This window comes from Stenella coeruleoalba (assembly GCF_951394435.1).
Source record: "Stenella coeruleoalba genome assembly, chromosome: 11".
NCBI lineage: Eukaryota > Metazoa > Chordata > Mammalia > Artiodactyla > Delphinidae > Stenella > Stenella coeruleoalba.
In genome coordinates, this window is record NC_137157.1 from 20,497,168 (window position 1) to 20,523,329 (window position 26,162).

The window sequence follows — 26,162 nt, forward strand, 5'->3', positions numbered from 1 at the left end:
CACTGTACAAGTTTTTGTGTGGATGTGTGTTTTCGTTTTTCTTGAGTATATACGAGCAATAGAATTGCTGGGTCGTGTGGTAACTCTATGCTTAACCATTTGAGGAACTACTAGACTGTTTCCAAAGTGGTTGCACCATTTTACGTTTCTATCAGTAGTGTATGAGGGTTCCAATTTCTCCACATCCTGACCAACGCTTGTTAAATGTATTTTTTATTATAGCCATTCTAGTGGGTGTGAAGTGGTATCTTATTGTGGTTTTGATTTGCAGTTTCCTGATAGCTAATGATGTTGAGAATCTTTTTATACTTATTGGCCATTTGTACATCATTTTTGGAGACATGTCTGTTGAGATCCTGTGCCATTTTCTGTGGCTTATTTGTCTTTTTATTATTGAATTGTAAGAGTTCTTCGTATATTCAAGATACAAGTTTCTTATCAGATATATAATTTACAAATGTTTTCCTCCACTCCATGGGTTGGAGAGTTTTCTAATTCTCTGAGTTATAAAGTGATGTGATCTAAACAGATCTCAAGTTTCAAAGTAGAGAACATAAAGCCTCCTAGTCACACACTTAAGATAGAGTAGGAAGCATGATGTTTCAGTAAATAAGACAGAGTACAGTGCAATTTAAAATAGGGCCAGTTGTGGCGGTAGATGGAGAAACAAAAGGAGACAGGTGAAGCAGGTGGAGAGATAAGAAATAGGAGAAAGATAAATACATAGACTCCGCTGAGGCCATGCATGGGTAGAAGCCAGGATACCCAGGCAAAGGCAAGACTGCAAAAAATGATAGGAGTCAAGGTATACCTTGGTTTACACGCTGTTGGAGAGGTAAGAGGCTGGCTCAAGAAGGCCATCTACAGGGGAAGTGATCAAGCAGAGAAAAAGATATTCAGAAAATTGAACCAATGATTTTGCCCACTCCCTGGAGCATTTGATTGCCTCCTCGGCTCTTCACATTCAAATAATCAGGTGTTTGATGTTTATAGCTCAGAAAAGCAATGCTTCCACAAATACCAGAGAAAAAAAGAGATTTCTTCTTGGCTTTTAAGTGTCAAAAGTCTAGCCTCTTAGGTTGACAGGGATAAAATATCTTGGGAGGTAAGAGCTAAATTCTCAAATGCCTAGAGTAGAAATGGATTTCTGATGCTAGGAGGGTTTAGGGGAAGCCAGGAGGGTTAATATATTAATGAGTCTCTGAGGAAGGGTCTGTGTCCCACTTTATGTGGTGAGCCTTGGGATGGCGGCAGCAAACCACCATAGGTTTGTGGGATTTGAGAGAAACAGCAAAACCTGTGCCCCATCTCCTGCTTAGAGCTGAGAGCCACAAGACCCCAGTAAATACACGCTGAATGGTGTATCTGGGCAGGCATATGACCTTGGGGTGTTAGACTTTACCATGGTTTATAAGCACAGAAGCAGAAATTACTGCATGAAATGTCTAGGTGACTAGGATTTTAGCTTCATGGTTTCGTACAACCTAGTGTAGTGTAAGAGCAGTATGGAGGTAAAGAAGGAAACCAATAGGGGAATTAGGCTCAAACAGGCTGAGACCGGCTGAGATTGACAACTATTTTATGGTTTCCGAACAGAAGATGAATATTAAAAGCTTAGACAATTAAGAAAAAACCTAGGCAGATGGGGGAGTGAGGACGGGAAGAAGTATTATTCCCTTTTATAGCAAGTAGTCAGTCAATACTGTAGCTAAAAATTGATTTCAATCTCTTAATGCTTTTCACGATCTCTCTACTTAAACTTAGTCATCTTTGTTCACTGCTGTATTCTTAGCGTCTAGAACAAGAGCCTAGCCACAAATCTACAAAATTACTGCCTCTTAGAGTTTTCATCCACTTGTTTGTTTTTAAATGAGTCACAGGTGTGATTCCCTGCGAAGCAGAGTCTGACACGGAGTTTGGTGTGCTTAATGTTTATTAAGGGGCGCCTTTAGGATCCACACCTGTGGAAGAAAGGCAAGCGACCTGTCGAAGGAAGACGAGAGACGCAGGTTTGGGCAGAGGTGGAAGTTGAGCTGTAATGCCAATCCAAGGATGGTCTCCCCACAGACTCTGAAGTGCGGGGAGTTAACTTCAGACTTAACCCCGTTGGGCCAAGGTAGTCAGGCTTTCACATCCAGTCGTTGATGTGGGTAGGCACAGGAAGGGGCGTGGTCTTGGACCACGTGATCCTCTGCAATAAGGCCTTCCCGAAGAGCTGAGAGGCGGAAGCTGTCTGCTGTAGCCCTCCCAACGGCAGAGGCTAGCAGTCCTTCACTGAAGGGGGATCTCGGCAGTGTACTACGGTGTCTACTTCACAAGGTAAGTGCATTTTGGAGACGTTAAATCATTTGTCCAAGGTCAGACACCTTGGATCTGAAGTTAGTTTTGTCTGATGCCAAAGCCCATGACCTTGATATTTTGCTCTATTGAACGTGTTGATGTAAGCTCACTCCTAAATTGGTGAGGGTGGGGCTTGGAGTTAGGAGGGCTTATTCTCAGGCTTCTGAGATACAAAGTGCAAGTCAAAGTGGCAGACCTCTGTGTGGCCCTGACCCACTCCTTTAAGCAACGCCCACTGCTCTGCTCAGCAAGGAAACTGCAGTGACAGTGCTTTGTATTAAATATGATTAACTGATAACTGATAACTATTACAGCTTGAAATTGCTACCCACCGACCTTTCCACCAGGATAATATTCTTTAAAATATTATACAGTCAGATAAAACTGAACAATTCAGCTTGCATTGTAGAGTGTATTCAAATTACGGCAAAATATTGAGTAGATCAGTGGTTTTCAGTGTGTGGTTCCCAGCCAACAGTATCAACACCACCTGGGTACTTGTAGCAATTGAAATCCTTGGGCCTACCTTAGAACTCCTGAATCAGAAAAGGTAGTGGTCGGGTTCAGGTGATTCTAATATAAGCTAGAGTTTAGTTTGAGAAATACTGGACTAGATAGTGATAATTAGTAGGAAAAAGAAACTGGATTTGCAATAGCAAATAAACTGTATATAAGTGTTTCCTTTAAAAATGGTTTGAATAGTTCCTCTATTTGTTCACTGGATTTGCTTTGCATATTGGACCCCAGCCCTTCTAAATGATCACAAATTCCTAATTAGTGAGGTCTGAATTAATGAAAGTTAAAGATTACCTCCTTGAGGGCTAAGGTCTAGGCAAGGTGAGTGCAGCTGTGCATAGGGTTCCACTGATAACACCTTTAGTATTTACCCCTCCCTACCAGGATATTAATGGGCTCCAAATTGAATACTTCAAGTATTTAAAACCACTCATGCCATAGAAACATTATTCAGCAAGCTTCCTTAATTTTTTTGTTGAAAATATTATAAAATTGGTGTCTAAAACCAGATAGTCAATGGGTGATCTGGGGAAATTACTCAATATCCCTGCTGGGAAAACAATAGCTGGACTTAAGTGGGTTTAACTTCTTCACTAAAAGGATTGTATGAATTGAGGTTTTACACTTGGCTCTTTCATGTTGAAATTTATTTACGGGAAAATGAGTTAACACTGATTGCATCCTATAAGCACTAAATACTTGACGCTCTGTTAGGCACTGGGGAAAGTGAAGGTGGGGTTCTTGATTTCTATCACTTACAAGCTTTCTGGGGATATAGACAGATATGCATGCACCAGTGGAGGAATAACACATGGGGAAAGAGTCTGAGTGAGTGGGGCAGGTTGTGCGATAGGAGACTTCTGGGGAGAGGGGAGCCCAGTGGACAGGACTAGCTGGGAGACACACTTGCTGAAAAGTTGAAGTCTGAGCTAGACCTTAAAACTAGAGATAATCTGACTAGGCAAAGAAGAGAGGAAAAATGTTTTTCCAGGGAGTGTGGTGCATGGAGGAAGGTGTAAGTAAAGCTTGGGAAGGAGTGAAGGAACCTGCTCTTCTAGGGGATGTGAGGAGATCCTGGCTAGCATGGAGGTTGGTACTAAGGTGAAGAAACATTATGTAAGTAGAGTGGCTGGTTTGAAGGACTAGGATGCAGAGTTAGGACTTTTACCAGAACTTCCCTTTGAATCCAGGAGGGTCTGCGGCACACGGGCCTCTCACTGTTGTGGCCCCTCCCTCCACGGAGCACAGGCTCCGGACACGCAGGCTCAGCGGCCGAGGCTCACGGGCCCAGCCGCTCCATGGCATGTGGGATCCTCCCGGACTGGGGCACGAACCCATGTCCCCTGCATCGGCAGGCGGACTCTCAACCACCGCGCCACCAGGGAAGCCCCTGCTGTATCTTTTTTTTTTTTTTTTTGCGGTTCGCGGGCCTCTCACCGCTGCGGCCCCTCCCGCCGCGGAGCACAGGCTCCGTACGCGCAGGCCCAGCGGCCATGGCTCACGGGCCCACCGGCTCCGCGGCATGTGGGATCCTCCCGAACCGGGGCACGAACCTGCGCCCCCTGCATCGGCAGGCGGACTCCCAACCACTGCACCACCAGGGAAGCCCTCTGCTGTATTCTTAATCTGCCTCTAGTGTACATTAGACTATATTTACAGTAATGCAATGAATCATCAAAGGAAGGATAAATGGGTTGCAATTTCCTTTATTTAAGACCCCCTGGAAAGCATATTTATAGAAAATTTACATAGAAAGTTATTTCTAGAGAGATTTCCATTTTAAAAAATCAGCTAAGATAAAATTTTGCCAGTTCCACGATTAACCCCCTGCCAACTATTTGGATAACTTTATATCCACACAGGTGAGGTTTTAATGAAGATTATAGTGTTGAAGTAGGATAGTTCGAATATTTTAGTCTTATGAAGACTCATAAGATTAGGTATATTGAAAAATCCTCAAATGACAGCTTACTCATTATACCTGACAATTAACATATTCCACCGTCAACACTGGGAAACAGAGTTCATCAGAAACGTATGCTAATTTTTTGCCGGCTACGTTGTTTGTTTTTGCATGCATTCGTTCAATAAACACTTGATTTCTATTTACTTTCCCAGTTTTACTGAGATATAATTGACGTGCTGTATAAGTTTTAAGATGTACAGCATAATGATTTGACTCACATAAAATGTGAAATGATTACCATAATAAGTTAACATCCATCATCTCATATAAATCCAAAAAAGAAAAAGAAAAAAAAAGTTTTTTCCTTGTGAGAACTCTTAGGATCTTAATACGTTCAAATATACCATGCAGCCGTGTTAGCTATAGTCATCCTGTGCATTATATCCCTATACTTGTCTTTTCTTGAGATATAATTGAACATATAACATTATATTGGTTTCAGGCATACCACATAATAATTTGATATTTCTATATAGTATGTGTATATTACTAAATGATGACTACAGTATGTCTAGTTAAGATCCAGTATCACAAATAGTTATCAAATTTTTTGTGTGTAATGAGAACTTTTAAGATCTATTCTCTTAGCAGATATACAATAAAGTATTATTAAGTGTAATCGCCATGCTGTACATCATATGCCCATGACTTATTTATTTTATCACTGGAAGTTTGTAACTTTTGACTGCCTCTCCCATGTCACCCATTCCCTGACCCTGCCTCTAGCTACCACCAACTTGTTTTCTGTATAAGTATCCTAAGCACCTCACAATTGGCTGCCTCTGTGTTCGTCCCTGGGATGAGTGCGTCTGAGCATGTGAACCCTCTAAGCCATTTATCAGTTTGCTCTGCTCTTAGGGATGTGAGTCCTGTTGGTTTTCACAGCTAGCTGTTTTGGGGGCTCATCTCTCAGGTGCAGGCCTTAAAAGTTGTGGTGCCTGATGTGGGGTTCAAACCCTTTCCTCCTCAGGGAGAAGGTCCAGGTTTTGAATTCTGATTGTAGATTGTCACACGGGGGGTGGGGTTTAGGGTGAGTTTGTGTCTCAGCCTCTTCTACCCACTTTGTGGGTTTTTTATCTTTTTCCCAATGTGTTGCTCACCTAGTTTTGGGCTTTTTCTGTTTTTTGTTTTTTTCCAGAGGAAATTGTTCCATATTTGGCTGTAGATTCAGTGTGTCTGTGGGAGGAGGTGAGCTCAGGTTCTTCCTACCTTGCCATCTTGAACCAGCCATATATATATATTTTTTGATTACTGTAACTTTATAATATAGCTTGAAATCAGGAAGTGTGTTGCCCCCCTCTTTGTTCGTTTATTCTCAGGAGTTCTTTGGCTATTCAGGGTCTTTTGTGGTTCAATGTAAATGTTAAGATAGTCTTTTCTACTTCTGTAAAAAAAAAAAAAAAAAAAAGCCATTGAAATCTCAACAGGGATTGCATTAAATCTATAAATGGTTTAGGTAGTATGGACATTTTAACAATATTAAATTTTCCAATCCATGAACAAGGGATATTTCTCCATTTATTTGTGTCTTCTTTGATTTCTTTCATCAATGTCTTGTAGTTTTCAGGGTAGAGATTTTTCACCTCCTCAGTTAAATTTATTTTTAAATATCTTATTTTTGTTGCCTCTGTGAGATTATTTTCTTTATTTCTTTTTCAGATAATTTGTGTTAGTGTATAAAAAGCTTCTGATTTTGTATGTTAATTTTGTGTCCTGCAACTTTACTGAATTGGTTGATTAGATATAACAGTTTTTTGTGGAGTCTTCAGGATTTTCTATATATAAAATCATGTCATCTGTAAACAGAGACCATTTTACTTCTTCCTTTCCAATTCTTACGGCATTTATTTATTTATTTTCTTGCCTAATTGCTCTGGCTAGGACTTCCAGTACCATGTTGAATATGGTGATAGTGGGCACCCATGTCTTTTCCTGATCCTAGAGGAAAAGCTTTTAACCTTTCATCATTAAGTATGTTGTTAACTGTGGCTTTGTCATATATGGCCGTTACTATGTTGAGGAACATTCCTTCTCTACCTAATTTGTTAAGAATTTTTACTATGAATGGATGTTGAATTTTGTCAAATGCTTTCTCTGCCACTATTAAGATGATCATATATTTTTTCTTTCTTTCTATTCATGTGATGTATCCCATTTATTGATTTGTGTATGTTGAACCATTTTTGCATTCCAAGGATAAATCCCACTTGATCATGGTGAATGATCCTTTTCATGTGCTGCTGAATTTGATTTGCTACTATTTTATTGAGGATCTTTGCATCTATATTCATCAGGGACATTGCCCTGTAGTTTTATTTTCTTATAGTGTCCTATTCTGGCTTTGATATCAGGCCCATGTTGGCTTCAGAAAATGAGTGTTCCCTCCTCTCTGATTTTTTGGAAGTTTTAAAATAAGGATTGGCATTCATTCTTCTTTAAATGTTTGGTAAAACTCACCAGTGAGGCCATCTGGTCCTGGAATTTTTGTCATCAGGAGATTTTTGATTACTGATTCAATCTCTTTACTAGTAATTAGTCTGTTCAGATTTGCTGTTGCTTCTTGATTCAGTCTTGGTAGGTTGTGTGTTTCTAGGAATTTTTCCATTTTTTCTCAGTTGTCTAATTTGTTGATGTATAGTCGTTCATAGTAGTCTCTTATCATCCTTTGTATTTCTGTAGTATGAGTTGTAATGTGTCCTTTTTCATTTATAATTTTGATTTGTTTCTTATTTTTTCTTTGGTTAGTCTAGCTAAAGTTTTCTCAATTTTGTTTACCTTTTCAAAGAACCAACTCTTAATTCATCACTCTTTTCTATTGTTTTCCTGTTCTATATTTTATTTATTGCTGCTCTAATCTTTATTTCCTTCTGTCAGTTTTGGGCTCAGTTTGATCTTCTCTTTCTAGTCCCTTTAGGTATAGAGTTAGGTTGTTTGAGATCTTTCTTGTTTACTAATGTAGACATTTATTGTTGTGAGCTTTCCTCTTAGAACTGCTTTTGCTGCATCCCATAAATTTTGGTAGGTTGTGTTTCCATTTTTGTTTCAAGAGATTTTATTATTTCACCTTTAATTTCTTCTTTGATCCATTGGTTGTTCAGGAGTGTTAATTTCCATGTATTTGTGAATTTTTCAGTTTCATTTTGTTACTGATTTCTAGTTTTATCCCATTGTGATCACAGAAGATACTTGGTATGATTTCAGTTTCCTTGAACTTGCTAAGATTTGTTTTGTGACCTGACGTATGGTTTATCCTAGAAAATGTTCCATGTGCACTTGAGAAGAATGGGTATTCTGCTGTTGTCAGACAGAATGCTCTGTGTATGTCTGTTAGGTTCATCTGATGTATAATTTTGTCCAAACCTGTTTCTTTATTGATTCCCTATCTGTATTGATCTATCTTGTTGAGAGTGGGGTATTAAAGTCCCCAACTATTATTATATTGCTGTGTATTTCTCTTTTCAGCTCTGTTAGTTTTGGGGCTACATTTTTAGGTGCTCTGATATTGGATATGTATTTACAATTATATCTTCTTGATGGGTTGACCCCTTTATCATTATGTATTGACCTTTGCCTCTTTTTACCATTTTTAATTTAAAATGTGTTTTGTCTGATAGAGCTACCCCTGCCTTTTTTTTTTTTTTTTTTAACTACAATTTGCTGAAATATTTTTCCACCCCTTCACTCTCAGTTGATGGGTGTCTTTAAGGCTAAATAAGTCTCATATTGTTGGATCTTGTTTCTTTTTTTTGGATCTTATTTAGCCATTCTGTGTCTTTTGATTGATTGGAGAATTTAATCCATTTACATTTAAATGGATTGCCATTTTATTGATTATTTTCTAATGGTTTTGTAGATCCACTGTTTCTTCTTACTGCTATCTTTTTTTCTATTTTGATGTCTTTTGCTATCAGTATGCTTTATTTCTTTATCATGGTGTGTGTGTGTCTGTGTGACTACTATAGGCTCTTCCCTTGTGGTTATCATGAGATTTGCATATAAAACCTTAAAATTTTAACACCCTATTTTAAACTGATAACGATTTAACTTTGCTAGCATTCCTATACTTTTACTTCCTGCCTCACATTGATGTTACAGTTTACATACTTTTTATATTGTGTATCCAATAACAGATTATTGTAGTTGTGGTTATTTTCTACTACATTTGTTTTTTAATTTTTAAACTAGAGTTGTAAATAAGTTATGCACCACCATTACTATATTATAGAATCTTTGTCTGACACTATATTTAACATTACCACTGAGTTTTATGCTACCTTCTTGTGTTTTTGTAATGTTAATTAGCATCCTTTTACCACCACATAAAGAACTCCCTTTAGCATTTCTTGTAAGGCAGTTCTAGTGTTAATGAGCTCCCTCAGCTTTTGTTTGGGAAGGTCTTTATCCATTTCTGAAGGACAGCTCTGCCAGGTATAGAATTCTTGGTTGACAGTTTTTTTCTTTCAATGTTTTGAATATATCATCCCATTCTCTCCTGGCCTGCAAAGCTTCTGTGGAGAAATCTGCCAATAGTCTTATGAAGGTTCTTTTGTATGTAGCTCCACTCTTTTTTCTCACTGCTTTCAAAATTCTTTTTGTCTTTCACTTTGACAACTTAATTATAATGTGTCATGGTGTAGCCCTCCTTGGGTTCACCTGTTTGGGGACTTTTGGGCCTCATGAATCTGGGCATCCGTTTCTTTCCTCAGGTTGGGGGGGTTTTAGCCATTATTGCTTTAAATACTCTTTCTGTCTCTTTCTCTTGTTCTGGAATTGCCATAATGCCACTATTGTTTCTTTTAATTGTGTCCTGTAAGTCACATATTCTTTCTTCACTCTTTTTTCTATTTGCTCCCCTGACTGGACAATTTCAAATGTCCTGTCTTCTAGATCACTGATTCCTTCTTCTGCATGGTGAAGTCTGTTTTTGAATCTCTCTTTTGAATTATTCAGTTCAGTCACTGTAATTTTTAGCTCTAGGATTTGTTTTATTTTTATGGTTTCTGTTCTTTGTTGAACTTCTTGTTTTGTTTAGCATTGTTTTCCTGATTGTTTACTTGTCTGCTGTGTGTTCTTATAGTTCACTAAATTTGTTTAGGAGGATCATTTTGAATTCTTTGACAATTCATAGATCTCCATTTCTTTAGGTTCAATTATTAGACCTTTATTTGTGTCCTTTGGCGGTGTCATGTTTATCGGATTTTTTTGATCCTTGATTCCTTACGTTGACATCTGTGCATTTTAGTAAATGGTCTCCAATTCCAGACTTTATAGGTTCTCTTTGATACAGACAGTTCTTCACCATTTGGCTCAGTTTGGGTTTCTGGACATGTTTGCTGGTAATAACTTTGGGCAGGTGGGGCTTGCTATCAGGGTGTATTTTCAGGTGAGCCCACTGCCCAAACTGGGGTCTGGGGTGGGTACTGCTGGCTGAAAGCAGTTGGATAAGAATTCTGGCTCTGTTCCCTACTTAGGTGAGGTTGTAGGATGGACTCCATGGTTACCAGAGTTCTCTGTTCAGGCTTACTAGATAGTTGGAACTGGGTACTATACTCAGCAGTAGGCAGAACTGTGGATTAGCTTCTCTGCCTTGGTATGGCAGCAGGACATGCTCCAGGGCCTGCACAACTCATCGTTTGGGGGTCTGAATCAGGCAAGAGTGTGCACTGATTTCTATGGCCAGATAAGGTCACTGGTTTTGCTCTGCAGACAGAAAAGCCATGGGTTGTGTTCTCTGTTCAAGTACCACTGTATGCAAGGCTGTTGGATGGGCTGCACAGTTTCCAGTGTGCTATGGTTGGGCAAGCTGAATGCTGTATTCAGCAAAGGGCAGGCAACAATTAGTTTCCCTGCCCAGATAGAGCAGGAGAATCGTCTCCAAGGGTGGCAAGGCTCTTTGTGGTCTTGACGCAAGTCAACCCATGCCCCAGGGGGCCAAACAGGGCTGCTGGCTTTGCTTTGCAGTCAATCATCTCTGCCTGCCATACTCTCTGAGTGTTGCTGAGCTATGTAGCTTCCAGGTGTTTTGGCCAGGCTTTCTGGTCAGGTGGGCCAGGAGCTACAGTCAGCAGTGGATAAAGTGATGATTTAACTCCTCTGCCTGGGTGAAATGGGAAGGCCAGCTCCAAGCGTGCTCTCAGGTGTTCTGGATCAGGTTTTCTGGTCAGGAGCGGCCAGGAGCTACACTCAGTAGTGGGTGGGACTATGAATTAGTTTCCCTCCCCGGACAGAGCCCTGGACACCTGCAGGCCTGGCAAGGCTCGCTGTTTGTGGTCTTGACTCAATCTGATCCGCTCTTTCCAAGTGCCCTGGCCCTGTGGTGACACAGACTTTGCGATTTTCAGCTCAGCCTGCCATTCTGTGCTCAAGCATTCCTGAGCTATGTAGTTTCCAGGCTTTCTGGTCAGGGGGTGCTGGGAGCTGCACTCAGCAGTGGGCTGGGCTATGACTCAGCTCCCCTGCCTGGGTAGGGCAGACCAGGCTCCAGGGCTAGCAAGGTTCTTCATTTGAGGACCCGAATCAGGCAGACCTGCACCCCACTGAGTTCCCTAGTCGTGGCTCTGCAGGTGAGCAAAGCCTCTGACTGGGACTGCTGGGTAGGAGCTTGGTCCATCAAGATCCGAGTGCTGGTTGTTGCAAGCCCCTACCTGCTTCTTTATCATAATTAGATTCTCAGTGCTCAAGCCCCATAGATTTCCCCCGATTTCTGTGGGGTGAGACGAGAGTGGGGGCTTCCAAGAAGCGACCCACAACACAGTGGGGGCTAGATATTCACCCTGGGGTCTTATTTCCCAGTAAAGGAACCCTAGGCTCGGGAGGACCTCTCAGTGTGATGCTGTGCTGGCCTGGGGGAGGGGTAATGTGGTCAGCATGTAGCCATTCTTCTTACCTTCTAATATCGCCTGTCTTGGTCTCTATGGTGTGGGGGAGGCGCTTCAGCCTCACCCCTATGTTCTAGGATTTTTTTTAAATTTTTATTTTATATTGGAGTATAGTTGATTAACAGTGTTAGTTTCAGGTGTACAGCAAAGTGATTCAGTTATACATATATATGTATCCTTTTTCAAAGTCTTTTCCCATTTAGGTTATTATAGAATACTGAGCAGACTTCCCTGCTGCTATATAATAGGTCCTTGTTGGCTATCTATTTTAAATACAGCAGTGTGTACATGTCAGTACCAAACTCCCAATCTATCCCTTCCCACCACCCTTCCCACCTGGTAACCATTAGTTTGTTCTCTGTGAGTCTGTTTCTGTTTGTAAATAAGTTCATTTGTATCATGAGGTATTTGTCTTTCTCTGTCTGACTTACTTCACTTAGTATGATAATCTCCAGGTCTGTCCATGGCATTATTCCATTCTTTTTAATGGCTGAGTAATATTCCATTATATATATGTACCACATCATCTTTATCCATTCCTTTGTTGATGGACATTTAGGTTGCTTCCATGTCTTGGCTATTGTAAACAGCCCTGCAATGAACATTGGGGTGCATGTATCCTTTCAAACCATGTTTTTCTCCGGATACATGCCCAGGAGTGGGATTGCTGGATCACATGGTAGCTCTATTTTTAGTTTTTTAAGGAACCTATTTTTAGTTTTTTAAGGAACCTCCATACTGTTGTCTGTCTCCGTCTCTGTGGTGCGGGGGAGGTGCTTCAGCCTCACCGCCATGTTCTAGGATTTTCTTAGTGTGTCTTATCCATGAATAGTTGTTAGTTTTCTTCTTGGGACAGGGAGGGAAGTCAGAAAGTCACTATGTCACTATTTTGGTGATGTCACTCCCAACACTTGATTTCTTACAAAGTCCCTCAGAAATTACCCTTTACAACCTTCTTTGCCTTTCTCTTCTACAAACCTAAACACATCTTAAGATATTCACTATGTGTTCCTTGTACCCAAAACAGGGAAGATGAATGAGTGTATTCACTGTGCTGGTAGAAAGAGATGAAGGGAGGCAGAGAGAAAGGGAGGAAAGAGAAGAACTATATGCTAGAAATGCATCGGGGATTGTGATTGCCAGAGGCACTGGCAATAGCAAAGGCAGAATTCCATGGGCAAAAGATATTTCCGGCCAGAGTCTTAGGTTCAGTCTATACTCAGACCAGGTAGAAAGCGATACTTAACAAATGTTTACTTCCTTATCCTGACCAGTGCGTTGGGTGGTCCTCTACCTAGTTCTGAATGTTCATGGCCCATTGCAAACCCAAGGAGGGTTCACATTCCTTCCCCCTGCGTCTGCCACTCTTCCTGCTCCAAGGAGTAGGAGAGAAGCTATGGATGTATTAAATCCAAGGATCTATTGGTTCATGATGCTTAGAGGTAGAGCTTCAGGCATAACAAGCAAAAGTCACAATACTGGGTCAGTAGAGCAATTTGTCTGTCTGGAGCATCTCTTTGTATTTCATCTTTTGAGACTTTCCTTGGAAATTCCTTTCCCCAGGGCTGATGTGAAATATTTCACAGACTTCTTAGCCATGATTGAAAAGAAAACTCTGCCAATGGCCGCTTGTCTTCAGTTCCCATAAAATACATCTCCTTAGTTTAGGCTCTGCTAGGGTTAGTACAGTTGACCTTTGAATAGTGCAGAGGTTATGGGTGCCAATCTCCGTGCAGTCAGAAATCTGCATATAACTTTACAGTTGGCCGTCCATATCCACGGTTCATGGATTCAACCAATCATAGGTCCTGTAGTACTGTATTACGTATTTATTGAAAAAAAAATCTGTTTATAAATGGACCCTCCTAGTTTAAACCTGTGGTGTTCAAGGGTTAACTGCATTTCACTCCTAGGAACATCAGGTCAGAAGGAGTCCTAAAAAAGAAACTACGAAATGGCTGAAGTTCTAGCCTGCCCAAAGCCACTCTGACCAACTGTTCCCATCTAGGGAAACATTTAAGGTTCTTGGGAATCCGCAGCCAAAATGAGACAGTGTTGATGGATGCGGTAATGGGAGCATTCCCATTTCCCTGACTGGCACAGGCCAGCTGATAACATAATTCAAAGTCGGGTTCTGCAATCTCTGGAAGAAGAGTAATTACAACAACAGGCATTGCTTAGAAGGAAACTCCCCCACCAGCCCCCGCTTCCCCCATCCAGACAGACAGTCCCTTTGCTGGGATCAGCAGAGCATACTAGCAGGCAGGGTAATCAAAAGCATCATATATATCATTGGTTATAGTTCACATTTCCTCAACAAAGGGCATCAGTGGCATTTTCCAAACTCTTCTGAGTGATTTCTCATGAGTTGGCTCGGCACCCTCTCTAAGAAGGTAGAATGGAAGCAATATGGAAAAGGTAGGTTAGGAAGGAAAATGTAGTCTCTCTGAAGGATGAAGTGATTTCTCAGGCATGTTTGGGAGTGACAGACTTTCTTTAAAGACCCCACTCTGTGATTCCTCGTATTCTGTGAGAAGAAACTACAACAGAATTTCAGAAGACCCGGCTAAAAATATTCCATGTGCATAAATTTATTTTGAATTTTATCGCATCACATTATACAAGCATTAAACATGGCTTCATGTTGATGACTATTTAAATGTGAAAATTCATCATTCATGTCCGTACCTTTTGGCTATTTACAAGTAAGGAAGTTCTATGTACTTTTATATATCTCTGTATTTGTATGTACATATGTAAGAATACATGACTATACATATGTACACACAGAAATACATCTATGGCCATACACATAGCTATAGATATGTCATATATAATCTCCTCAGAAAGATCTGAAATTAAAAAAAAGAAAGAAAAAGTTGTAAACAGGGTCTTGTTTGTGTTGTTTGGTGACACGGAATTAGGACCATGTGACATTCTAGGAATGTGTGTCCAGGTGTCCAAATACCCTTTTCAGCCCAGTGTCTGTAAAATTCACATGGGATAGAATGCAAAAAAGGTAGCAAACAGGCTGAAAAACAGGCCCAGTATACAAGTTCCCCTTGGTTTTAAAAACTTGAGAATGTAACTGCCCATGATGTGCATGCTTGCTTGGTCAAGAATGGTCTATGGATGGATAGCATTTGTGTGCTGGGCTGCAATGTGATTTCACAGCAGCATGGTTTCCCAGGCAGTCCTTTAAGAGTGCTGACCCCCCTTGTCACTGCCGACCTCGGCGACATGCACTGCGGTTGCATTTTAGTCATTCACTGGAATGTGCTTTTGCACAGCTGGGAGAAGTAAACAGAATTCAGGTCCTTGGCCTGCAAATGAACTGTTACCTGGGAGAAGAAAAAAAAAAAAAGGTATTAAAATCCGAAGTACACATGATGGCTTAAAGGACATTATGTACAATGGTCTGTACTTAGTGTGAATCAAAGGCATTCGAAGAATCTGTAACCCCGAACCAAGTCAGGTATGGTATAAACATTGCTGTGCCTGCTTTACAGATGAACAGACTGAGTCAGAAAGGCAGTCTGAAGGAAGGTGACTTCCTGCCAACTGTTGGGAAAATAGAGACAGAAAGACTATGCTTTCAAGCAAGATGCACAGATGTCCTCTTTGGGGAGTAACCAGCCCATAATGCTGAGGCTGGAAGGAGCTCTCAAGTGTGAAGGGCCCTGTGGCCCGGCACAGCCCCGAGGTGAGGACAGTCTACCGTGGCACGCTGGTCTCTGGGCGCTGGAGCAGTTCTCTTCACTAATAATGTATGCCTCCTACCCCAACTCAAGCCGTCCGATAGTCAGCCTTTCTCCTCTGAAAGCTGACCAGAGCCAGAGAAAAGGTGGTCAGAATGGGTGCAGGGGGCCAGGGGCTTGGAGCAGATGATAGAATCCCAGAAGGTTAAAGCCAGATAGGCTCTTAAAGTATTGTCTAGTCCAACTCCTTTTCTCTTGAAGATGTGGAGACCGAATCCACAGGAATGTTCCACCCCAGGTCATACAGATAGAGAACGGACAGCCAGATCTAGATCCGCTGGACTACAGTGCAACGCTTAATAGCAGTGCAAATCCGATATAGTATTTGATAGCATTTTGTTTTGTAAATGTCTCACACTCACAACCTTATTTGAGCTGCAAATTAGTTCCACCCAATAAGCAGGCTCAGAAAAATTAAGTAATTTTCCTGAACTCATATAGCCAAATGGCAGATCTGGAAAATGGCAAAATTACTAAGTAGCAAAACATTTCTTGCCTTTAGTGAAGCCAAGGCCTACTTCGGAATTGAGGGCAGAACCAATTCAACACCTGTATACTATTATATTATCCCTGTGGCCTGGGGTCTAGGTGATATCCTCCAAGTCCACCCTCATACCCAACTCACAATAACCTCCTGGACTCTTAATGCAGGATAAAACTTCGCTAATTTTAACAACAAACATCTCTGTAGATATCTGCTATATTGTAACCTATATGAAAAGTGAAAAACATACATTTTTTCCTGTATATCTCATTTTTCTTTTGGAGGCCAAATTTTGGAAAACGTTTCAAAGTTAGTCTCCAAACAAGTGGAGAGAGGGGAATGAAGGCAAGGAAGGCAAAAGAAATGCTGGAATACTAGATTCACAGAGGATAAAAACTGAGGGCTCATCTTATCACTGAAGAAACTGAGGCACAGAGAAGTTAAGTGACTTGTCCAAGGACACACAGATAGTAATTGCCTTGCCAGAGAGAGAAGGTTTCAGAAGAACTTTCTGATATGTGGGAACATCATGAAAGTTTCTTACAGTGTTTTTAAGCGTAATGCACCCAACCTTTATTAATTAAATGTGCATTTAATGGGTGCCAAGTACTTACCGCTGTGCTAACCAGCTGGAAGAATAAATTACAGTCCCTAGAGACTTTCCTAAAGATGCTTACAGTTGTGCTGGGGAAGCCTAATAACTATTTGAAAATCACAAATTAACAACACATATCAATATCAATATGTGGTATTGATGCAGTAACCAGAGGTGTTTATAAAGAGTAAGTCTCAGTGGGCTGATGAGTCTGAGGAAACCTTAGCGGGTGTGGCCCGACGTGGATCAGCCTGGGAGGAAACAATAAATGGGTGACGGAGGGAAGCCATCTTGGGTGAGATGAAAAAGTGACTTTAATATCCCCATGGTAACATGCCCCTTCTTTCTGATGAAAGAGAATAGCCAGGCTAGAGTGGAAGGGGGAGGAGGGTTTAATTCAGGGGCCACCTAGGCCAACTCATGAAGACCTTGGCTGCCAGGCCAGAGTGTGACACGGAGACAGAGAAGAGTTGCAGGAGTTGCGTGCAAAGGGAAGGTTACGTTAAATGTGCAATTTTAGTAAGAGACAAGCTGGTTTTGAAAGCTCCTAGAGGATTTATTTGCACCCCTATCAGGAGAGCAATGGCAAGCTTTGATTCAGGGAGTTGAAAGCGCCCCTCCCAGCCAAGGAGAGGTTTCAGACCGTGAAACACTTCTCACCGACCTGGTCACGGCCACTCGTTGTGGTGTGCTTTTCCATTTTTCTTCCTCTCTTTTCGTTCCTTCTGAAGACGCTCCAGTTCTGCTTCATACATCATCTCCTGAATCAAGTACTTCTCTCTTCTCATTCGATCCCTTAGATCTTTTGGGAGGTCCGGGATCAGATATGAAATGAGGTGTTTTATACAAAACACGAGGTGCTAAAAACACAGGGGAGAATACAACAGAGTCAGGTTTACTGTGCAGCCTTAGCGGAAAGAGCGCTGGGAGCTGGTCGAGAACAGGGATGTGGAGCCTCTGGTGTGTCTGGGGAGTGGAATAAGGCCAGGGGGTGGGTGTGAGAGGAAACAGAGTCACAGGGATAGGTGAGGACTGAACTTGGTGTAGTGGCACCATACAGGAAATGAGAAGAGGACTCAGGAAAGAAGGCGGAGAAGCAAAGGCCATTTTCTGGCAAAGGAGAGCCAGAAGAATATACTGCGGAATCAGAAAGCCCAGGTTTGAATTCCAGCTCTACTTTTACCACTTAAGAGCTATCTGTTTACCTGAGGATAAGTCACTCTGAGCCTCAGTTTCCTCATCCACAAAATGGGTGTTATTATGAAAATTTTAAGAAAATATTTTGAAATGCTTCACAGATTGTGAAATACTTCATTGCAGTGGTCTGGAACCAAAACCACAATATCTCCGAGGTATGCCTGAATAGGAAACTTCTAGTCTGAGCCAAGAGGCAGCCTTTACTTGTATTAATCTGGCTTTAATATAAGTATGTAACAAGAGAGATGAAAGTTCCATTTATGGGTATAGTTATGGGAATGCAAACTATTTTTAGTAGCACTTTTCTTAAAGACTAAAAGAAAATAGATGGTGTATTTTTATTGACACATAATACAGGCAATTACTAGGCAGATTATACTTTATAAGTAATGTCATGATGATGCATAACCAGAGGCTACCACTTGTAACACTCAGTTCAGTGTTTTCCAAACATTGTCCTTAAACATCAGAAGCATTTTGGAGGGCTGTGAAAAACAAATTGCAGACATAATGTATCAGAATCTCTGGGAGTGGGGATGGAAAAACTACAATTTTCCTGAATTTTAAGAACAGCAGCCCTAGAATATTAAACTTAGGACCAATGGGACTTCCCTGGTGGTCCAGTGGTAAAGAATCCACCTTCCAATGCAGGGAACGCGGGTTCGATCCCTGGCTGGGGAACTAAGACCCCACATGCCGTGGGGCAACTAATCCTGTACGTCACAACTACTGAGCTCGCACACCTCAACTAGAGAGCCCGCGTGCCACAAACTACAGAGCTCATGTGCTCTGGAGCCCGTGTGCCAGAACTAGAGAGAAGCCCATGCACAGCAACGAAGAGCCCACACGCTGCGACAAAAGATCCCGCATGCCTCAACAAAGATCCTGCGCGCCACAACTAAGACCAGACGCAGCCATAAAAATAAAATAAATAAATAAATTAAAAAAAACTAAAAAAATAAATTGAGGACCAATGATTCCTGACTTATTCTTTAACAGTCAACCCTGGACTTTCAAATATTTCTTAGAAAATTCAAGTACTTTAAAGAGAAGAAAAAGAAGAGAAAGAGATTACATAGTATTACTTATCCTGCTTCTGGACGTAAATAATCATATTGAAAGTTCTCATAACTTACATTCATGTATTACTTCTAGTTACTTCATTATGTCAAAGGAAATAAAGGAGTTGGTTGAGAAAACTTACCTCGAACACAATGATAAAAGCCAGTCGGGCTGCTAAGACATGCCAGAACTGCAGTGTGTAGCCGTAGGGCACCAGTGAATGAGGAGGGTCACGGTAGTCTCGGTATCTATAAACACACAGGAGAGTGGTACATTCCAAATTATGATTTTCCTGACTCCCAAATCTCTTCCATCCCCACTATGTAGTCCTCATTCACGGGAGAAAAGTATACAAAGTTTCTGTACACTAGACATCTGTTGTTTTGCTTGTCCAGCATCTCTTCTGGTAAAAGAATCTCTCTTCTTCTCTGAAGAATTATCCGTGTGGGCTGGGCAGAGTTCTCCCCCTCGCTGACCCCAGCTCAGAAGATGAGCCAGACCTGATCAGTAAGACTCATCACCAGATCTTCTGCTAGAATGATTACTTAGTGAATTATCACGAAGCCCACAGAAGGTAAAAGCCTGGAGCTTCTGGTGGGCAGCACAAACTGTGTGAAGTGAGCCTGCTTGAACAAAAAGCAGAGCCAGCAGAAAGGTGGTCTCTTGCTGACACTGCTGGAGACTGGGGATCAAGTCATTACTAACGCAGTATCACCCCTCCAACCTGCTGGTTACCTGAACCAATGAATTTCTTTTTAAGTCAGTTTATACTGGATTTCTGCCACTTGCCACTAGAGTCCTTCCTAAAATATGCTCCAGCTGTAACTTCTGAGTAAGCATCAACTTCCGCAGATATCTGTTATCTACTAGGTGCCAAGCACTAGCCTAGGAACTTAGATCCATGAGGCTCCATTTTATCCTTACCGTATCATTACTATTCTCAGGTGGGAAGACTGAGAAGTGACTCTCAACGTCATACAGTGTTCATGTGTTTTGAATGTTCTTTTCATTCGCTCCAGAAATGTGAGAAGATATGGAAATATTGGTTATTACAACAGTTCTGTGTAGACATACTAAATTTCCCTTGTCCGAATAAAAACTATGATTGTCCAGGCACCTAACCTTAAGGCCGGCACTAATTTGCATATGAGGTTACAGGATAATTTCTATGCAGGGCATCCTTGAAAATATCAAGGACTACAAAAATATGAGCTGTGACCATTATCATCAATATCATCATCTTAATTATTATTAGTGTCTATGGAATATAATAGTAATGTATCATGATTATTTTGCCAGTAACATGATATTTATGATGAGTACTTGGTGTTGAAATTAAGAATGAATCTGTTTTTCTTTGTCTGACTTACTTCACTAAGCATAATACCCTTCAGGTCCATCCATGTTGTTGCAAATGGCAAAATTTAATTCTTTTTTATGGCTGAGTAATATTCCATTGCGTGTGTGTATATACACATATATCTATATATCACATTTCCTTTATCCATCCTTGATGGATACTTAGATTGCTTCTATACTTTGGCTATTGTAAATAATGAACATTGGGATGCATATATCTTTTCTAATTAGTGTTTTCATTTTCTTTGACTATATACCCATATGCTTAGTGAAGTAAGTCAGACAAAGGCAAATACTGTATGTTTCTGCTTACATGTGGAATCTAAAAAGTAAAACAAATAAATGAATGTAACAAAATAGACTCATAGATACAGAGAACAAACTAGTGGTTACCTGTGGCGAGAGGACTGGGGGGAGGGCCAAGATAGGGGAGGGGATTAAGAGGTACAAACTACTAGGTATAAAATAAATAATATACAAAGATGTAACATACTGCACAGGGATTATTACCAATATTTTATAATAACTAATTGGAGTATAATCTATGAAGATATCAAATCACTATGTTGTACACCTGAAACTAATACAAAGTTGGAAATCAACCATACTTTAAAAAAAAGTGAATGTTAGTGACTTCAAACTGTTGGCTCTCCCTATGATGATAAGGATTAGATAATCATTGAAAACACTCATTCTAACGTATTGTTACATAATCTGCTCCTGTCATAGGTCCAATAAACAACGCCTGAAATTTTAGGAAGAATAATTTTATTCAGGACTAAAAGTTTGCATAGACTATTCTAACCTTCTTTTACTTTTTGCAGAGCACAGGTAGTCAAGAACCAGGAATTTTGTTTTCCAGTTAAGATAACATGTAATTCCTTTATTTTTTTTATTTTATTTTTTTTTTTAATTTGCGGTACGCGGGCCTCTCACTGTTGTGGCCTCTCCCGTTGCCCGGACGTGCAGGCTCAGCGGCCATGCCTCACGGGCCCAGCCGCTCCGCGGCATGTGGGATCCTCCCAGACCGGGGCACGAACCCGTGACCCCTGCATCGGCAGGCAGACGCTCAACCACTGCGCCACCAGGGAAGCCCTGTAATTCCTTTATTTGTCTTTAGCTACCTATATTTCAAATATAGTCCAAGTAAATATTCTAGACGGAAAAGGAGCAGTATGCTTTTTATTATACACATGGTTAATTATCAGACAAAAGTATACATAAAAGGAGGGAACCTGAATTGCTTCAAGAGTCACCATCATTGGGGCTTCCCTGGTGGCAGAGTGGTTAAGAATCTGCCTGCCAATGCAGGGGACATGGGTTCAAGCCCTGGTCCGGGAAGATCCCACGTGCCGCGGAGCAACTAAGCCCATGTGCCACAATTACTGACCCTGTGCTCTAGAGCCGGTGAGCCACAACTACTGAAGCCCATGCACCTAGAGCCCGTGCTCCGCAACAAGAGAAGCCACCGCAATGAGAAGCCCGCGTACCACAACGAAGAGTAGCCCCTGCTCGCCCCAGCTAGAGAAAGCCCACATGCAGCAACGAAGACCCAACACAGCCAAAAATAAAAACAAATAATTAATTAAAAGAAAAGAGTCACCATCATTGACTCCTTCAACTTTCTACACAATAGTGTTCATTAGAAAAGTGAAGTTCTTTTCAGGACCCACTGGTCCCTTTCCTATTTATGCTCTTCTCTGCTCTTGACTTTCGCCCTTTGTTTTGCCTGCTCCATCTCCTAGCTTCTCAGATCTTGTTTGGCTTTTAATTTGAAGAATTTTGACAAATCTCTTCCTCCTCAGATACCTTCTAAATTCACTGGGTGGAAAATCATAGTTTTTCCTTGATCTTGCAGACCATTTTCCTTGACCATTTCCAAAAAATACGATTCAGATGTGTCATTCTTAAAATTCATGCTGTAAACTCATAGCAAATAAATGAATTCCTTTATTCAGCATAGCTGAATAAACTCGTATACATCAAATATAAACAGCCATTGAATTTAAGTATGAAAACTAGAAAGTTGAAATACTTTTATCACTCAACGAGAGTAGATTATCAAACACAATGACCATTTGTAAAACTGTACACATACGATATGCACAAGGTAAAGGGTTTTAAGTGGTGGTTTTAAATGTTAATTTATGTTTTTTTAGTATTTTAAAAATATTCTTTACATGTGCTTTTTAATATTTAGGAAACACATACTCATGGCTATGGTAAGTTGGCAACGTTTTAGATAATTTCTATGTAGGGATCAAGTTGTTGAGAATATGCATCTATTTGTTCAGCCTGTGTGTCATACACATCCATTTGTGATGTGTCACAGAGTTCTGCTAACCTGTACTCAGAGGAACACAACGCATCTACATTGGCACTTAGGTTCTGAGAACGAGAATCAGAAGTTGTGAAATTCTTAGGAAGTTTGTTTTCAGAAGCAGCAGGTTTCTCGCTTCCTACTATCTTAAGCCATTGTACCATAAAGTCAAGTTTCTCTCTAGAAAATTTCTTATTGCTACCCTAAGGGAATTAAAACTCAGTGGTGCCAATGAGTTTGTCATTTGCTTTGCTGCTGGCAGCTGTCTCCAGAATTATGTGCTGCAAAGTATACTGGAACCATGTTTGGGGTTTGCCTGACTAATAATGATCTTGGGTAATTCATGAAGTGTCGCTGGACATCAGTTTTCCCTATCAACAAACTTAGGGTGTGTCCCACCCTGCTCTAAAATTTTGGACTCACTCTTTTCTTCTATGAGCTTGCAGATGACTGCTGTAAGTGGAGCTCTCAGTTCACACTGCAGTCTACCCCTGGTCTCTTGGCCTTTTCCACTCAGCAGTGGTTTTGGTGAGGGCCGTGCTCAGATGTCATTTGTACCCCGTGTTTCTGTTTTTGATGCAGTCTAATTTTTTTGCAAAATGATCGGCAGCATGTTCTCTGGCACTTGTACAAAGAAAACACTTCCCTGCCCTTCTGTAGAAACAGCCAGGACACCAAGCCTTAAGATAATCAACCAGTTTCACTCTTCTGATCTTTTAGCCTAGTACCTTCCAAGATACAATGTAGCCCAGTGGTGGTAATGTTGGGAGGATTTTTCCAAGTGAGTCAGAACTGTTTTCAGAAAGAAAAACTTTAAATTTCTTGGCTTCAATTTTACATGTGGGAGAGGCGGGGTGTTCCCTTTTGGCGTAAGTTAGTGAATTCTCTATAGCTGCTTTTATTTCTCAGGAAATGGATGATTGGCTTGCAAACATTATTTTTCTAGCACCAGGTATATTCTAGCACCAGTTAATTCATTCCCATTTTTTTAAACTGTGAAAATAAAAACATATGTACATTTCAAAGAATGATAAGTGAACCTCATCCAAGTTAAGCCACAGAACACGGTCAGTGGCTTAGAAATGCCTCACTGGCAAAGCCAGACACCCCGAGAGGTGATGACTATTGTAATTTTCTGCTTCTCTTTATAACTATGCTACCTATGCAAGTGTTCCTAAATAAAACAGTGCTTAGTTTTATCTGCTTTGAATTCTATATAAATGGAATGATACTGTATGTTTTATTTTGTGAGTACATTTTTATTGCACAATTTATTTTTGAGTTCTCATTTCTATTCCATTTTCTATTCTTATGTTAAACACCACACTGATATAATTATTATGATTTTATACTATATCTAATGTAAGGTAAATATCCACCTTGTTATTCTTCAAAAATATCTTGACTGTCCTTCATCCTTTGCATTTCTTTATAACATTATTTTGGCCCTCTGTTGCACAAAATTGGACTAATCACAGTTTTTAGTTTTTATAACTAATCTTATTGGTCCATTCATGTTCTTCTTTTCTGCAATTTTTATGTATATGTATTTAATAGTTTAATAACATAATGAACGATCATAAATCCTCCATGCAACCCGAGAATTAAAATATTATCGGGAACTTATATCCGCCTCTGGGCTCCTCCTTCATCTCATCTCTTTGCTTCCCTTATCCTGAACTTCATTTTTATCATTAACATATTTTTGTTATGTATATTCATTTGTCTGAATATGATATTGTTCAGTTTTGTTTGTCTTGAACTCTCTAGAAAGGCTGCTATACGGTACGCAGCCTTCTGAGACTTGCCTTTTTTTTTTTTTTTTTTTTTAGCGTTGTGCTACTAAGATTTATCTGTGCTGTTGCATGTGGCCATTGCTGTACAACAGACGCTAGTATGAATATATTGTGGTTTTATGTAGTGTATATTTCGATTTATACTCACAAGCTGGTCATTTCTCTATTTCCTTTCAAATTCCCTAACCATGTAAAGTTTTAAAAAACAAACTGTTAAGTCTACCCAGTTCAGCAAATGCCCTTTGGGTAAAAGTTGGTTGCAGTGCTCTACATAGTACTCTGGATTCTGCTTTTATTTATTATTAAAAAAATTTGTTTTCTTGTGACGAGAACTTTTAAGATCTACTTCCTTAGCAACTTTTTAAAAACTGAAGTATAGTCAATTTACAATATCGTGTTAGTTTCAGGTTTATAGCACAGCAGTTCAGAATATATATATGTATACTCTTCCCAGATTTTGTAATAATCCTTATAGGTTATTATGAAATATTGAGTATAGTTCCCTGTGCCATACAGTAGGTCCTTATTGGTTATCTATTTTATATATAGTAGTGAGTATATGTTAATCCCAATCTCCTAATTTATCCCTCACCCACCCCCCTTCCCCCTTTGGTAACCATAAGTTTGTTTTCTATGTCTGTGAGTCTCTGTTTTGGAAATAAGATCATTTGTATCTTTTTTTTTTTTAAGATTCCAAATTTAAATGGTATCATATGATATTTATCTTTCTCTATCTGGCTTACTTCACTTAGTATGATAAGCTGTAGGTCCACCCATGTTGCTGCAAATGGCATTATTTCATTATTTTTAATGGCTGAGTAATATTCCATTGTATATATGTACCACATCTTCTTTATCCATTCCTCTGTTGATGGACATTTAGGTTGCTTCCATGCCTTGGCTATTGTAAATACTGCTGCAATGAACATTGGGGTGAGTGTATCTTTCCAAATTATGGTTTTCTCCAGATATATGCCCAGGATTGTGATTGCAGGATCTATGGTAGCTCTACTTTTAGTTTTTTAAGCAACCTCCATACTGTTCTCAATAGTCACTGTACCAATTTACATTCCCACCAACAATGTAGGAGAGTTCCCGTTTCTCCACACCCTCTCCAGCATTTATTTAGACTTTTTGATGATGACCATTCAGACTGGTGTGAGGCAATACCTCATTATAGTTTTGATTTGAATTCTCTAATAATTAGTGATTTCAAGCAGTTTTTCATGTGCCTTTTGGCCATCTGTATCTCTTCTTTGGAGAAATGTCTATATCTTCTGTTCATTTTTTGATTGGGTTGTTTTTTTGATATAGAGCTCTATGAGCTGTTTGTATAGTTTGGAAATTAATCCCTTGTCAGTAGCATCATTTGAAAATATTTTCTCCCATTTGTAGGTTGTCTTTTCATTTTGTTGATGGTTTCCAATGCTGTACAAAAGCTTTTAAGTTTAATTAGGTACAATTTGTTTATTTTTGTTTTTATTTCCATTACTCTAGGAGATGGATCCAAAAAGATATTGTGGCGATTTATGTCAAAGAGTGTCCTGCCTGTGTTTTCCTCTAGGAGTTTCATCCTATCTGGTCTTATATTTAGGTCTTTAAGCCATTTTGAGTTTATTTTTGTGTATGGTGTTAGGGAGTGTTCTAATTTCATTCTTTTACATGTAGCTGTCCAATTTTCACAGAAACACTTATTGAAGAGACTGTCTTTCCTCTATTGTATATTCTTGCCTCCTTTGTTGTAGATTAATTGACCATAGGTGTATGGGTTTATTTCTGGGCTTTCTATCCTGTTCCATCTATTTCCGTTTTTGTGCCAGTACCATACTGTTTTGATTACTGTAGCTTTGTAATATAGTCTGAAGTCAGGGAGCCTGGTTCTTCCAGCTCT

The 26,162-nt window shown here is 40.1% G+C and overlaps 1 protein-coding gene across 1 annotated transcript in view; it reads right to left on the reverse strand.

Annotated features, from left to right (window-relative positions):
- Window positions 1-14,507: 14,507 nt before the first annotated feature.
- The window catches only part of ANO4 (anoctamin 4), a 482,060-nt gene continuing 470,405 nt past the window's right edge, over window positions 14,508-26,162 (reverse strand). The window contains exons 32-34 of the mRNA XM_079935996.1: window positions 18,939-19,044; window positions 17,202-17,397; window positions 14,508-15,041 (exon numbers count right to left, since the gene is read on the reverse strand). Coding sequence (XP_079792122.1) covers window positions 17,206-17,397; window positions 18,939-19,044 — 298 coding nt within the window. The 3' untranslated portion in view covers window positions 14,508-15,041; window positions 17,202-17,205. The remainder of the gene's footprint in view (window positions 15,042-17,201; window positions 17,398-18,938; window positions 19,045-26,162) is intronic.